Below are 16,211 nucleotides of genomic sequence, written 5' to 3'. Positions count from 1 at the left end.
GCCATACCCTATACCAAAAGATATACGATTCAATCCGGCGAACCATCGGCAGTCGCACAGCAATAAATAAACAATAAGCAGCAGTAATTAAAATAATAGTAATGATAATAAAAGCCATAATTTTTGACCAAATGTATTGTTTTTAACCCGTGAGAAGTTATTGATACAGCTAGGCTAGGCCAAAATCGTTCCTATCGCGACCACTTGTACGCTCCTGCTGGAACTGATGGCTAGTCAGACACTGGTAAAGGTTGAAAACACAGGGAAAAAGATGCGGATAGGCCGGAAAGAACTGGACTGGGGGTAGAGTACCCTTGTTGTTTTAAACTGTGATAAGCTTGCAGAGTTTCATAGTGCCTGTGACGAGCAAGCCACCTCATTTCCCGCGGGTTTCGCCCTAACCCTTTGCATAAGGGCATCACGAGGGATTTGATGTCATTCCGTGTGATAATTCGAAGAAGATGCATGAGATAGCGCTGTATATTTCAGGTTTTGACATCAGCCACACGCGCGCTCGGACACCTAACCCTGGGTATGCCGGCCCGGGTTGTTTATGGATGTGTTCGGGGTAAAGCTGGCGGTAGGTACGGTAGCTGCTCTCCTTTCGAACCTTACTGAAGACGCGGTCCCTTTGGTAAAGAGCTTCAGTTGCGACCACGACAGCACGAGGCAGAGCGACGCGTCTCGCGTCTAGCCGTACCAGTTTGCACAGTAGCCGAATCCTATAAATCAGCGAGCAGTTTCGCAGGTGACGATGATGGAATATTCCTGACAGAAACAAGTAGTGTGTATTCCTCAGTATTGTCATTCCCCCCCGTACCCTTCATGTTAATTCATATCCTTTTCGTCACCAGTCAGCATCCTCTGAGCATCAGGGTCACCTCTCGTTGGTCAACATAACCGTTGTGACGGACGCTGAGAAGCCTACCATGTCGTGCTTAGGGCTTCCAGAAGAAATCGAATTCGATGTTCGCTCTGATGGTCCTGACATTGATGACGGCGAGGACCAAGAAGAGGCGCGAGAGCTTATATCGCCGTTCTCGGCCGATGAACATTATCTCGAGGAGCCCGCGAGCATCCAAGGGAGTGCAGTCAGCACAGAAGACGCTACAGACCAGTTTCAAAGAGGCTGGAGGGTAGACCGTCGCGCCGGTGATTCCTGGATGTATGGTATGGCACAGCATTGTTCGAAGAGCGTGTAGGAGCAGTGACTTATTTCAGTCCTTTCCTTTCCCTTCCTACGCTCTTCCCCACCTAGAACCTGAGCCAGAACGCGCTGCTAGTTTTTTCAAATTGTCTGGGGTGTCCTGACTGACATGTCGTGTTAGCTGACGAGCTCATCGACGAGACGAACGACGAAGCCTTCGACGGGACACGTGCTCTTGACCTCCTCCAGCGCCGAGTTGTATTGGACTATGGGAGCAAGAAGACAGGGTCAAAGGCGGCGAGCGAGGACGACGATTATTACCCCGTATTTCGGCTCGATTTCGTTAGCATCGTCGGTCTACCGCGTCGGCCGATCTGCCGGTCTAGCCACTTCTTTGACAATATCACAATATCCTTTCGCCACTGGAGTGCCCCATATGTCGCAAAGCATGTGCAGGGCGTCGATTTCGACCTGAGCGGCCGTACCTTCCGCATTGCCACCGGCGCCACTCGAGAAGCTTGGTTCATCGTCATGCATCCAAGCCAGAGAGCTGCTGGGACCAACCACCCCCGCCGACGACACGATACAACACATACGAGGACTGCCCTCGTACAGGGCCGTGCTCTGTTACTCGCATCGTACATCAAGGACATCTTCCTTCAAGGTGAGCTCCTTGGTGAAGGTGTTGAGCCGAGGTGGGCCCTCGGAGGCAAGGAGACGCAGATGATTGCCTTTGACAAGTGGGTCATATTCCAGACACTATTCATGGATGGCTGGACGGAGTTCCTCGAAAGGTTCTCCGTAGAAGACGACCCTTTCTGGACCGATCATCAGCCCGCCTTCCACGCGTACGACTATGGCGCCAACATCAACATAGAAGTCAACGAAGGCATAGCGAACCTCGAAGAAGAGACAGTCATCAGGCCAGCCTATCTCGACGGTCTGGACGACGAGTCCAACGAGACCGACGACGGTGATGATGATGGAGAAAACAATAGTTTGCCGGCGACACAGCAAGGATGGGAGCGAATTAGAGGGGAGGAACGAGAGGATGAGCTCGACGAGCTATACGATGATCAACCAACCGTCGAAGTGGAAGACAACGATAGCCTGTTCGTGTCGGAGAGGGCGGACGATGATGTTGCTTCTCAAATACCACCTAGCCTCAGTCCAGGGCGAATCGATACGGATTATCGAGGTATTGTTGACGGCGAAGCCGACGCGAACAGGCACAATGGTGACGACGACAACAATGGTGATGGTGATGAAGAGCGGGAGCGGAGGTTCCTTGAATGGATGAACGAATCCGAGAACACTGATGTGGGCCAACATAACGGGACTCAGCTACAAGATGATCAGGAGCATCAATACGATGGGCAAGACAACTCCCAGCAGCAGCCGTTGAGCCCAGATACTGACGGTAGTGGCGACGTCCGTCCAAGGCAAGCGCCAGACGTCTCGCCACCCAGTCTACCTCCATCATCAGCATCTGTACCAGCAACGGAGGACCAGAGAGAACATGATGCGTTGTATAGTCCTGGCCTGATGCGGTTGCGTGAGGCCCTTGAGGCGAAGTATAACCTCGACAACATCAGCCACGTCTCCTATGCCCTGGCTGTTGACGTTCATTGCACTGCAGCAAACAAGCATCCCGATGCAGAAGGAAGACCAGGTCCTCCTGTATGTTTACTTGCCGACCGTAACCGGGTGGCTGGGGAGTTTTACGGGAGCAACTATACCTTCTACCCACTCGGCTTCCACCCAGCGTACGGCAATTTCACATCGGATCGTCCACCTGCCTTCCTGGATAGTGACCTGTTTACTGTCATGAAGGAGAACATGAGCCACCAGAACCAGGGTGCCGACGTGCTTTCGTTCGGCTTCTTCCAGGGCTATTCCAACCTGAAACGGTCTATCCGTCATGGGCCTCACGACCTGCTAGCCAGCCACGGTCTCGCCACAGCTGCTCTCACCATCCCCTCGACGGAGGCTCAGCGCACGGCGCGGCTCAAGGACAAGCAACAGCGGCTACTGGCCCAGGTGCGGGGGCGACTCACACCTGACAACCCTGGCGCATCGACACCTTTTGCGCGGGAGAGACAAAGGGTTGAGGCAGCCATGCAGGCGAATGAGTTTGCGTTCCGATTCGAGCAGGTTATTTCCATCGATGCTCCACGACTCGTGCGCCGTCGTCGAAACTTCAGTAGCGTACTACAGCCCATCTTCCAGCTCATGCGACTCTTCCTCAAAGAGAAACAGCTTTATGCAGGTATCCTCCGGCGTTTCTCTCCTGATATCTTCCCAGGAGTCATGGTGGCTTTCGCCAAGGTTATGGAGGCAGCCATAGCAGAAATGGACCGCCGCTTCCGCGAGGCTGGGTCGAAAGGACTGGGCATGGCTCTCTCCGAGGGTGTCGCTGCGCTCGATCGACTGGGCAACTTTTGCTTCACCGGGGACCCGAGGGTGCTCCCTACCAAAGTTATGAGGCTTCTCGGTACGATTGATAGTCTAAGAACATGCGGATGGCCATTCATATCGCCGCGAATGCTGGACATCCGAGAAGGGCGAGGACTCGTCAACCTTGTGGGATGGCCACAGTTGAGCAACGGACGGCCCGTTCTGATGCACGTTGCCTCGCTAGAGTATCACTACGATAGAACGGTGGCATCCAACCGACACAGTCAATTGTGGTTTGCTGAACTTGGGGGTCGATCGATAGACGGGATGGACAGGATGACGACATTTCTCCACGAGGTGTTCCGAGATCTATGGGTACCAGAGACGGCCGCTTTTATCGCGCGCCAAGTTCGTCGTGGCTTGAACCGTGGTATCCGTAGTGGCGGTAGGGACGGCGTTGGATCGCATGGTGATGCCGACACGGGTAACGAGGAGAGTGCTCGGGCGATGATTGCGTTAGAGGCCTGGGAGGCGCAAGACAGTCCCTTCAAAACATCGTACGTGCCAGGAGTCTCTTTAGCTTCCCCAGCGTTCCTGACATCATCACAGAAATTTCGAAAAACTATCAGCGCAAGTACTCAAGTTCGATGACCGTCCGACAGATGAATCGAGGATGGTGCTAAAGACGAGACGCGACTTTGCAGAAGAGATGTTCGTTGCTCTGATGGAGGGCGGCAGGAAGGGTCACCCAGGAGTTGAGTCTATCGCACCGACACATTCGACATGGCCTTCTATCCTCCGGGCCGCCATCCAACACACCAGAGGCGTCTTTGCAACGAGGGCCCAGTGGGTCTCGGGTATCGCAGCTGCTATGGTATCTGCGAGTATCGAGTGGGTACCTGGCTCTCATCGCCGGAGATTGACGCATCAGCAGGTAGTACAACTCGTCGGAGCAGCTGCATCCGCCACTGTCCTCGCGGCTCGGCCCGACAGCCTCAAGAGGCGGGCGCTCGAGGCGGAGGCTCGTAGGTCGGTCGATTCGGTTGGCGTCAAGCGAGCGAGGATCCGACCACGAATCGATCTAGGCTGTAAGATACCGTTCAAGCAGATCCCAGATATTGTGGAAAGAGGCTTCACCGAGATACGTCGGCTATTCGCGAAAGGAGATCAGGGCGTACTATCCCACTACTGTGTGGCGTACTGCTGTCTGACAGAATGCCTCGAGGATCCATTATGTGATCTTATGCTCATGCTCACGTTAACCATCACAGCGTCGAGTGCAACCCCCGAGGTTCGGCCCAATACAAAGGCCTTCAACGTGACGACTAGGAGAAGGGACCCGGCTCTTCTAGCAGCCAACATGGTGACGAGAATGCTCTGGTTCCTGCGGCCGGAGGCATTTCCATGGGACAAAGACCGTGATTCAGTGCTGCGGGTGTCTGAGATGACGAAGAAAATCGGTGAGTCATATCCACGGTCCCGTTCAACGTCGACGAAATAGGATGACTGATTACCTAACCGTCTGTAACCGTAGAGCACAAAGGGGTCAACAACCGAATGCTTCGAGAACTGGGTTGGATTAAAGTCAAGGGCAATCGGGATAGCCCACGCAACTGCGAGTCACGTCTCACGCCTAAAGACGAGCTCTTCAAATTACGTAACGACCTAATATTTCTCATGAAGGAGCCGAGGAGTTTTATTGGCAGTGTATTCAAGAGTAATAAGGAAGAATGGGTAGATAGATGCTCGGCTATTATTAATGATAGGTAGCTAAGACAGGGTTACAAGTAAACAAATTCTTCAAAAGCATGCTGCACTTGAATTACCATCACTACGAGGCCATTTTATAAATTGCCAGAACTTCTCAGTGTAGAACAATCATTCTATTGCCTTGACATCTCTTAAGTGAGGACTTCAAGTGGCTTAACTGCTTCGGCTGGCTCGATCGACTCATGATCGTCCAGTAATAAGACCGAAAACTAGCGGCCTCCATATTACATGGCAACAGCCAAGCTTGAGGATAGGTAGCAGCAGCAGGGTAGGTAGCATAATCTCAAAGGTCACGTGATATAGAACCATAACCTGCAGTAGTCAGAGGGAGAGAGCAAGGTTCTCAATAGTTCTTCACAAATTTCCTTTTTCACGGCAAATACCAATTACCTTAACATTACAGCAGAATTACACTCACGGCCAACGCATACATCCGGCATATCCAGTCATGACGGCTACAGAACTCTACACGATCGCGCTTGAGCGGTCCACACAGCCAGATCTACCAACAGAGCACAACGAGGCTCCGCACCGCATGGCACGGCTATCAGATACAGACCGCGCAGCCTGCGAGGGATGGCTCCAGGAGATGAACTTCCTCCGCCCAGGGGAGGCAGAGGACGATGAAGTCTGGAAAAGGATCAAGAGAAACTGGATCGGATACCTATCGGCGACGAGCCCCACGCCGGATGCAGCGCTGGCACCGAACCGCAAGGTTGTGCAGTTCAGGAGTGGCGGCGAGGATGCGAGAGAGCAGAGACGCAGATTTGTCCAGGATCGTCAGAGGCGCATGATCATCCAGTCGGCCTTCTGGAACGGGCTGGACGGGATAGAGGCCATGACGGAGCGATGGCCACGGGCGGCGCGGGCCGCATTGAACAGCATGGATGAGAGCGGGGAAGATGAGGGTCGAGGTGCGTTTGAGAGCCTCGCGGCCGTCTGCGACCTCAGTCGGCGACGACGATACCAGTCCATCTGGACGAGCCTGGTGGGGTTCATCTGTCATTCGCAAGACGAGGGCACGCTGGAGGAGATGGGTATGCGGTTGACGGAGAGCCAGATCGACGACATTCTAGATATCGAGCAAGAGGTCTGGCAGGTGGATCTCAAGGCGATAGCGCGGAGGCGGGAGAAGGGAGGGTTCGAGGGCGTCTGGGCACCGATCCAGCTGCTGCTTATGAAGGCGTTGAGGAAGCCTAAGTCGACGCCGCGGAACAACCCGCTCGTGTGGTGGATTGCGGTCCTCGCCCGATCGGTGGTGTCGGGGGATGATGGCGATAGGGACTTTATCAGCCGAGGGCGGTTCCACAAGAACCCGATGCCGATGGATATCGACCTCGGGGAACGGCTGCGAGCGATAGTGCACTACAGCAAGGTCATTGTGCTCGACGATGCCTTCTCGACCTGGCCGGAAGAATCAGGGTGGATGATGGAGGTGCAGAGCAGGCTGAATATGGTGAGTATCGAATGGATCAACGACGAGGGGGTTCTAGGCCAGATGGACCACCCGGTGATGGCGGGCCGGTATATTCGACGGATGCGTGGCGGTCCGTGGTGGCACACATAGCTGAACACACGAAGAAGCATCTTGGGGGAAGCAGAGGACGGCGATATATAGGTTGCGAATGTTAGCTAATGCGATAGGGTAGGTATGAGGGGATAAACGGCCTAGGGTTTATGATTGTTGGGCGTAAACTAAGCACTACCTAATCAGGGTGGTAGAGGGGAAATAATTTATAGATCTATTATTCTCCTATCCTAGCGCTCTAGTAATCAAAGGTATCTAAGGCCTAACTAGTTATTGCCTTAAGAAGAAGAATAATATAATAAGTCTGAGTGCCGCGGTTTTGGCTACTAAATTCGGCGAAGAACATCGCCGCTTAAGTGAATTCTATACACAGCATCCGGCGCGACTCTAGAGACCTTGCATCCTGCTGGTCTTGGAATCCCTTCAAACCTGGGGGTAAGTGTCTATGCGTGCCCATCATAGTCCTTAAGCCTTTATTACTATTATCCCTCTTACCTTTACCCCTAGAATTGACTATCTATGCGTCCTGCGAGGCTTAATTAATTAACTGGTTAGCAATGACGAGCCTTAGGGATCAGCAAAACAACACTTTACTAGATGGTCTTGACGGCGATGGACTCAAGGTAGAGTGCCGTGGATCTATGTGGGCCTGGGGGTGGACTTGAGTAGAAATATCATTGAAATTGAGGTATAATATACCCCACGAGCTATTATCTCAGCTTTCCTGCAATACTCCATAGAGACTTGCACCTTCAACCATCCTATAGCGCTTTCCTAGGTCCGTTGCTAGAGCCAAGAAGACATGATCTAGGTGTTTTCTAATCATCATTACTTCGGTCGTATCTCCCCAGAGCTCGAACCTGCCAATACCTTGCAACATATCCATAATATGGTTAGGGCACAGGGGTTCCTGCTTCGACTCCCAGTCGCCAGTTGTTCGCTTCCAGTATTTCCTAAATAGCTCCTCGTCATCGAAACAGTCCCGAAACCCTATCCTCTGGATTGGCCGCTGAAGAGACGTCAGATAACGGTCTATCATCTCAAGGTCTTTGTTGGTTTCTGCTAGACTTCTCTGCCGCTTCAGTGTATCCTCAATCTGGAGGAGTTCTCGCACACCGAATCTCTCAACAGCCAGGACGATAAAGCGTTTGATGTTTAGGTCAGAGTTGAAAAACTTCTGATCTTTTTTCTGGACTAATCCAGGGTCGTCCCATGCGAGGCTTTCGAAATCTTCTTTCTCTCCAGTAACGTGCAAGGGTTGCAAGATGGCATAACCAAGTTTATCGGGCCCTAGTCGATCTCTCAATTTGTTGCAGAATATGGTCGCGACGTTATGAAGCAAGCTTGCCCGAAAGTCGCTATCCGGGCTTTGATGCTCTGCGTGCTCTGCGTGCTCTGCGTCACGTATACGACGAAGTACAACTCCCAAAGGATTAGCCTCTTCGACCGTAGAGATGCAGTAATCCAGAAGCTTCTTGCGCTCTGTAGGCATGCGATCACTGAAAAACCCCAACAAAACAATAAGGGTTAGAAGAGCTTCGGGTGAATAAGCGTTGAGATAGGTCGGAAGTTCTTTAAGTCCGGACTCCAGCAGAAGCTGGGCCCCAACATGCATCCCTAGCTGGCAGCACAGAGTCGCGCAAATTAGAAATGCGAACGTCTTGAAGACGCCGGGAGGGTTGTCAAACGTCCATTGCTCGAAATCATCTATAATACCGTTGGAAAATGTCTCGGTCTTCCATTCTTGGTTGTCGAAGGCTCCGGTTACATAGGTTGAAACAGAAGAGAAGAGCACTTGCTTGTGGGAATCCAGAGGAGACGGGGTCAGGTATTGGTCACGAATGATTGCCAAGCAGTGGAGGTGAGAAGCGGATACCCTGAGGTTGTGTCGGATCGCGGATCTCATCATCCTAGTTCCAGATGATAAGTCTAGGCTGGGTGTCTCGTAGGCATCTGATTCGAGATAATGCTTGGTGCGCTTCTTTGTGAAGTTCTTTCCACCCCCCCACTTCCGAGTAACTCTATCTCGGATCCAGCTTGGTCTATTTCCTTATCAGATGCTATCATGTGATGTGATGCGACGCTTATAGCATACCTGACTCTGAATCCATAGTGGCCCTTGAGAATCGAGGCCGTCTGATCATATGTTTTTGCTTCCGAATAGAGAAGATCCTCGATGATAGGCCGCATCCTTTTCCAGTCATTATCATGGTATTGCTGATAGGCCATGTTCGAGATGGTATGAATTGAACGGTCTGGCAAAGCGCTCGATAGCTAACGCTGCAAATGTAATCGATAGGGTGGGTAGTGGAATAAGATCGTAGCTATATGATTCTGAGCTGGGGCTAGTAACATAGATCTAAGTGAGCCCCATAGGTCACTATATAGATTGTTGGTCCGTAAGGGTCAAGCTTCACATGATCTGTTATTCACCCGTGCAATGGATCTGCGGTTTTTCCAGGCCATTCACATGCGATTGGTGGCGTAAATGCTGAGGCCCTGCTCGATGTGATTCAGTGGCTAGATCATTCGCGACAGGAAGACAAATGCTACCAACGAGAAGGCGCCACCTATACTACCCATTGCCACACACCACACCTCGCTAGCGATGCAGCTCGGATGACTGGCTACATACAAAACTCGAATGCATTAGTCCGAAAAAAGGACCCACTGGAACTTGTCTACCACTGGCTGGCTGGGCACTTGAGTGCTCAGAGCCTGACATTGTTCTGTGTTCGGGCTTAGGTGCTGCCTTCATGATTGGCCATTATCAAGTTGGAGCATAGCCAAGCTGACCATCTGCGCTGTATGGCAGCAAGGATACCAAGCCACTAAATGGATGATCGAGGCAGTCTTCTCGTGGTCAGATACGATACCAAAGCAACAAGAAGCTCTATATAATGACGCCCTCTGCTGGCTGTTTCCGACTGGGTATATCAGAGAGCGTCAACTACCACGGACTCAACTCAGTGCACTCCTCTATTATCCATACAGGCTTAACGCGAGCCGCTCATAACACCGCCATTTTACGGTAATACCTAGAACCAGTAAGTTTCGATAACGATATCAGAACATCAATCGACTCTGCCCTATATGTCTGCTGGTCGTTCTGCGCTCTAACTTAATCGATCACAGTCCGCAATGCGCCCGTTCTTCCTTCTCGCACCAGTTGTTATTGCAGGACCTGTCTCACTAGCTGCTTGTGAGGCCGGGTGCGCTGGCGCTCTCATGGCTTGCCTCGCTACCGGGCCATACACGATGGGAACAAGCTTCCTTTGGTGCAACGCATTGTATGCTCAGTGCGCAGAGGCATGCCTGCTCGCTTTGGTAACGCCAACGCCGTGAGATTCGTCGAGCCTTTGTTTTAAGATGACTACTTACGTTCGTGCTAGTTAGCATTCTTTAGCCCATGCCAGTGCAGGGTAAGGAGGAAGTGTCTAACAAGTCGCGATGTTCGCGGTCTTTGCTATTCGACGTTATGTTGAACGAAGTATGACACGATTAAATAAAGAAACATAACAGGCAATCCAAACACCATCGTTCAACTATACTACTGGTTTTCAGTGAGAAGGATCAACTGTCGACTCGCACTGTTGCGGCTACGTGCCTTGGGGAACCCTAATGGTGGCGGAGGCTTGTTTATGTACAGTAGTATATCCAAAGTTAGGTGAGGCATTTCTAGCAGAAACTCCTTGATGTGGCCCTCGTCAAGTAGCTGCCGATGCTCGCAGAATGTCTTTACGATAGCCCCTCGCATTTCTGAGACGGCAGATGGGGTAGCAGTGTATGCCTCCCGTGCCGCATCCAACAAACAACTAGACCTCCACTCCAACCGAGCTACTGCCTGGAATTTCTTGACAGACAACGTTCTGAGACGAGGGATGTCATATATGTGTGCAAGCGTAAAGACCTTGGAGTGGAGGGTCAGTAGCGGACCCTCGGGAATGGTTACATCGTCTGCGGCAGGTGAGTCGTCGGCGTCCTCCTTATAGAATACGCCATGGTTGATATTGCCGCCTGAAGCAGGGGGGCGACTTTATAGTCCCATAGATAGAAGAACTGTACCATGCAGTCTACCGCCTGGGGGTCGGCATCTCCAAAATTAAATGAAGATTTGGTAGTGCCGCTGCCGGGTTCGCTTGGTTCTGGCCTGGCCCTCATAAGCTTTGCTTCGTTGAATTCGCAAGATAGACTTATAACGGAAGACCAGGAACACACGACCGTGCGGTGGGCTTTGTATAGCTTGTTGCTTGATATAATATCGATGTCTGAATACTTGCCGGTAATATAGAGCCTGATGAATTACTTAGAACCAGGTCCTTGGCGTGAATTATACCTAGATTAACTTGCCTGCGCAGACATAGTCTTTGTTCCTCTATGATTGAAATGCCTTGGCTAGGCACAGAAGATAGCTTAGATACCTGCTCCATTTTCTTGATGCACCGCAGGCGGTGGAAAGAGCTTTGAGTAGATGGACTGAGCTCTACGTTTCGATTCGAACACGCCTTCTTTGAGCAAGCATCGCAAGATTCGAGCGAGGTCTTCTTCGAAGAAATAAGAAACAGTGAGACGGTGTCGCCGAACAGCTTTCTTTATCACTTTTGGTTTGCGGAGGATAGTGTTCTCTGGCTTGCAAAATATCTGCCCGCACTGTAAAGAGGAGTAGGCGGCTCTACGGTCAGCAGGTGCCCTGTTGGCCTGGGAGAAAAAAAGGCGTAAGGTTGATTGGATAGACGGACAGAGTTTGCTGGCCCGCAGAGCCTGATTCAATACTCAGGCACCAAGGCATCTATGCAGCATTTGCCGTGACCTGACTCTCCAACCATCAAGCGAAGAGTCTCGACATGACACACCCAGCCGGGGAGTGCATTGGTGCTCAGCTATCTCGTTCCTGACTCGCGCGAGTCGCGGCCCTTCATCATCCAGCATCAACACCCTTTTCATTAGTCCCGACGTCAATACTATCAGAACACATATCGTCAATATGGGAATGGAAGGTCGGCGAGCGGTATGTGGTAGTAGGCGGAAGCGGTGATTCAGCTACGCTCTATTACCAGTAGGGTTATGGAGCAGTTATACTGGGGCACGCATATGGTCTACAACCTTAGTCTATCAGCATATGCCAATATTACTTGCTCTCGACCCTAAAGTCCCGTGCAAAGAACGGGTCACGCGTTTAGGATAATAATATCATAGCTACATGAGATTTATGCATAAGCCTTCATTCACATCTACTACTTACCATCCGTTAGCTTGGATAAAGCTTCTGACCATTGATTGTGGGTTTATGCCAGTCTGTAGGGCGTCTCGCCGCGTAGGATCTCGTCATGCATCGGTTTATGTAACTGATTGGTCTCAGGCTCAAATCCGCTTTGTCAACACGATTCTACCCCCGCACCATCACCAAGGATTCAAGCTAGACTTTGTTTTCCTAGGAATCCACTAGCATCGCCCTCATCCTCATGAATTTTGATCGTTATCCATTATAACTTGCTTTTCTCTTTCCCAGTTTTTCCAATATGGACTCAGCAGTGATTACTCAACTGGACGATCGGGCCATCTATCAAGCGACAAAGGATATATTCGTGGGTCCAAAAGCTAAATTCCGAAAACTTGCGCCGGTACGAAGATCTATCGAGAGCTCTTCGAAGAAGAACGTTTTGGTCCGGCAATACGTGACCCAATACGGCGCTGAAGCCATACTTCAGGCCGTGCTGAAGCTTCTCTCTGATGGGGTCTATGAATCAACATTAATCGCCTGTCGTCGTTTCCCGGATCTATTCGAACCATCCGTGGCTCAGACCACAGCGAGGGATATGCTAGAGGCAGAAGCTACCAGGAGCGAGGAGGCGGCGCTTGATGATATTATTCAAGCTGAATGGGCTGACGATCAGGAAGTACTAGATTGGGGGAACCACAGTTGGCTTACGTGGTAAGGTCCAACAATGGCTGATATAAGCTACAGCAGTCTAATGATGTGTGATCAGACACGGAGAATAACGTTACGGACAGCCAGGTCAACAGTTCATCGTTGTTCCCGGTTTATCTACCGTTTCCCAAGGAACATCTGCTTATGGAAAAACTGCAAAAGACTCTGGAACTTGTTTGTTACGAGTTTGGGGCTCGAGTTCTGCCAGATATTATGCGAAAGCGTGGCTGGGATTGTCCCGAATCGGTAGAACTCAACAAATGGACGGAACTCTTGAAGCGTGAGGGGTTGGCGGTGGAACGGGACAGCACCCGCAAGCCCTTGAAAGAACTGTTGCATTCGATTGCAAACATTAGACACACAGCTGTTCATCGGCTACGTACAAGCTCGATCGGATTGGAACGGTTTCTCGCTGATGCGGAAGACCTTGCCGGAGCTCTAGGGAATACAGTATATGCGAATGCGATATCTCAGCTACGGTCGAATGCTGAGTCGGCACTCGCGGAGCTCAGGCAGAATAAGCAGTTTTTACAGTTACGGCTAGAGAAGACTCGAGCGGTAATAGCAAAGCAGCGGGCTGAACTGGATCGGAGGGAGCAGGAGGCCATGGATCGCGTGAGAGAGGAGGATGAGAAGTATGGAATGCTAGCGGGAGAAAGATTAGAGAAGGCGCTAGAGCTCGTGGGAGATTTTAAAGCAACAACGAAGGGTGAGAATAATGTATTAGATGGCGTTAATGATGACATCGAGGAGATAACAGATGATGACGACGGTAATATGGAGGGGTTTGAGGATTGTATCGAATAATCTTATGACTAGGGGTTGAGACGCAGTAAATCTAATGATCCTTCATTTGGTCATTTAGATCAACATAAGTGCACTACTAAAAAGGTATCGAGGTTAGTGAGTAGTTAATGAAAAAGATGGCTAGGGTCTTAAGATCCACGATGATGCTAGGATTGCTTTTAGCTTAGGGTAGGTTTATTTGGTGGGCCCGTCGATAATCTAGGGCGGGCAATTTCTCCACTCTCGACGACATTAATGAAGAGGGGCTCAAAGACAAGTCAGTAAGATAGGCAGCGCGACTGCATCGAGCAAGCGATACGACGGCGATCAACTGCAGCGGTGACAACGGTTACGAGGTAGACGATAAGCAGGATTTGGGGAGCGATTGGATTAGTGGTGATATGATGACAATGATGATGACGGTGATGCAGGGTGCGTGGTATATGTAAGGAGCTCATTGAGGGTGCTCGCCGGGTTGGTGGTGTGAGAGTCGATGAGTCGATGATTGATCTGAGAGGCTTCTCGACTCGACACTTCCTTCCGCTGTCCTTTCCGATAGGCCGTGCTTGCGTATCTCGTCTCTTTTATGGACCCGTTTCTAGTCGGGCTAGAAGTAGCTATCCGTTGGTGGTGGGAACCAGGCGAGTTAAGGGATCTACAGTGGACGGTTTTCTTAGATGCAGGGTTGAGGTTGGAACAGTCTGGGGTATCTTGCACTGTTTTTCTTTCGTGTTTCTACTCGGGGGTCTGGGATCTTGTCTCGCGTGAGCTGATCAGATCGTATCAACGGTGGAGGCTCTGGAGGCGGCCAAGCGGTCGGTTCCTTCGGGTACGGCTGCGACTTTCAGCCGGGCTCTAAATCCTCGTACTGCTACCCCTAGGCCGAGCAGGTGAGGCGAGAGAGGCACAAGGGAAGTTGAGTTTAGGCGTAACCCTAACCCTAAGCCTAAGCCAAAAGGCAAATTTTTGGATTGATCTGGGAAGTCCAGAGGGTAGCTGGCAGTGGTGAGTGTGAATGTCAGGGTTAGTGGAGGGGTGAGGAGTAAAGGCAGGGCGTAAAGGTGACGGGGAACGCCAGAGTAAGTGAAGGCCAGAGCCTACCCCTGAGTCTAACTCTAAGTCTAAGTCGAAGTCGAAGTCTACCCCTAACCCTAACCCTAACCCAATGTCGGGTTAGGGTTACGTTTGAGTAAAGGGTTAAAAGCGGAAAGGGGTTAAGAGAGAAGCGGGTGTTTGCAAGGGTTTGTAGGAAGTAGAGGTAGTGGTGTTTACCTGTAAGCCTAAGGCAGTCTCTAAGAAGCCTGAGTCCAACCGTGAGGGCTACTCTAACCCTAGCCCTAGCCCTTGGGTTTCGCTTAAGTTAGGAAGTAAAGAGGAAAGCAGGTAGTTAAAAGGGTCAGTTTTAAGGGTTAGTTGAGGAAAGAAAAAAAAAAAAAAAAACCCAACTTAGGCCTAACCCTAACCCTAACCCTAAAGCAAAACGTCAAATTTTCGTTTAATCAGGGAAGGTAAGAGCCTAGCGGGTGTTTAAGAGAGCTAGACCGAGGAGAGAAAAGGACTGCTTAGCTGTTACCCTAACCTTAACCCTGAGTCTAACTCCTGAGTCTAACCCTGTCTAACCCTAACCCTAACCCAATGTCGGGTTAGGGTTACGTTTAAGTGAAGGGTTAAGAGCGGAAAGGGGTGAAGAGAGAAGCGGGTGTTTGTAAGGGCTCGTGGAGGGTAGTAAAGGTGGTGGTGTTTACCCGTAACCCTAACCCTAACCCTGGGTTTTCGTTTGAGCCGGAAAGTTGAGAGGTAAGCGGGAGGTTGTGAAGGTTACTGGAGAGCAAGGCTTGTCGGTTTGTAGGGGTAAAGAAGGGGGAAACGAGGACGGGGGCAGTAACCTCTGGCGTTAGGAGTTGGAAAAGTAAAGCTAACCGCTAGTGTCCGGGAGGGAAGAGTTGGAAAAGTGAAGCTAACCACTGGTGTCCGGGAGGGAAGAGTTGGAAAAGCAAAGCTAACCACTGGTGTCTGGGGGAGAAGAGTTGGAAAGTAAAGCTAACCGCTACTGTCCGGGGGAGAAGAGTTGGAAAGTAAAAACTAACCGCTACTGTCTAGGAGAGAGGAGTTAGAGAAGTAAAGCTAAGTGCTAGTAAGTTCTAGTTAAGTAGGTAAGGAGAGAAAAGGACAGAGGGTGTGAGGCGAGGGGTAGGAAGGTAAAACTAACCGCTAGTGGGCGGGAGAGAAGCAAGGCAAGGTGTGGGGTAAGAAAAGGAGTTAAGGAGTGAAGACAAAAGTGTTGTGGGAGAGGGAAGGAAGGGGCTAACCACTGACGTAAGGGTTGGTGTAAGGCAGGCGGAGGTGAACCGCTGGTGTAAGTGGTTAGTTAAGTAAGTAAGACAAGAGCAAGCGCTACTGAGGTCAGGGGCTAAACAGGGCGGGAGGTAAGCGCTGACGGGGTCAAGGGCTGAGTAGGGCTGGAGGTAAACGCTGTTGTGGTAAGAAAGGGTGGTGGTGGTGGTGGTGGCAGAGTACAGTGCGAACAGTACAGTACAGAAAACGTTGCGCACGGCGCTGGGTTAGGTTAGGTTAGGTTAGGTTAGGTTAGGTTAGGTTAGGTTAGGGTTAGGTTAGGTTAGGTTAGGTTAGGTTAGGTTAGGTTAGGTTAGGTT

General features: G+C 50.9%; 2 protein-coding genes across 2 annotated transcripts; both read left to right on the top strand.

Moving 5' to 3' along the window:
• Positions 1-929: 929 nt before the first annotated feature.
• On the top strand, positions 930-4,873 carry LRP88_14499 (uncharacterized protein; the record flags this gene model as incomplete). Its single annotated transcript, XM_083250841.1, has 4 exons — positions 930-1,170; positions 1,329-4,101; positions 4,154-4,573; positions 4,816-4,873. 4 exons carry the CDS (start codon positions 930-932, stop codon positions 4,871-4,873), a joined length of 3,492 nt encoding a protein of 1,163 aa, XP_083093390.1.
• An 889-nt stretch (positions 4,874-5,762) lies between these two features.
• On the top strand, positions 5,763-6,881 carry LRP88_14498 (uncharacterized protein; the record flags this gene model as incomplete). The annotated part of the gene is made up of 1 exon (XM_083250840.1): positions 5,763-6,881. The coding sequence occupies one exon, from the start codon at positions 5,763-5,765 to the stop codon at positions 6,879-6,881; it is 1,119 nt and encodes a 372-aa protein (XP_083093389.1).
• Between the last annotated feature and the right edge of the window lie 9,330 nt (positions 6,882-16,211).

This window comes from Fusarium phalaenopsidis (assembly GCF_050370095.1).
Source record: "Fusarium phalaenopsidis strain FUZ10S chromosome Unknown contig_32366, whole genome shotgun sequence".
In the NCBI taxonomy this organism is placed as follows: domain Eukaryota; kingdom Fungi; phylum Ascomycota; class Sordariomycetes; order Hypocreales; family Nectriaceae; genus Fusarium; species Fusarium phalaenopsidis.
This window is presented reverse-complemented; position numbering and strand designations above follow the sequence as displayed.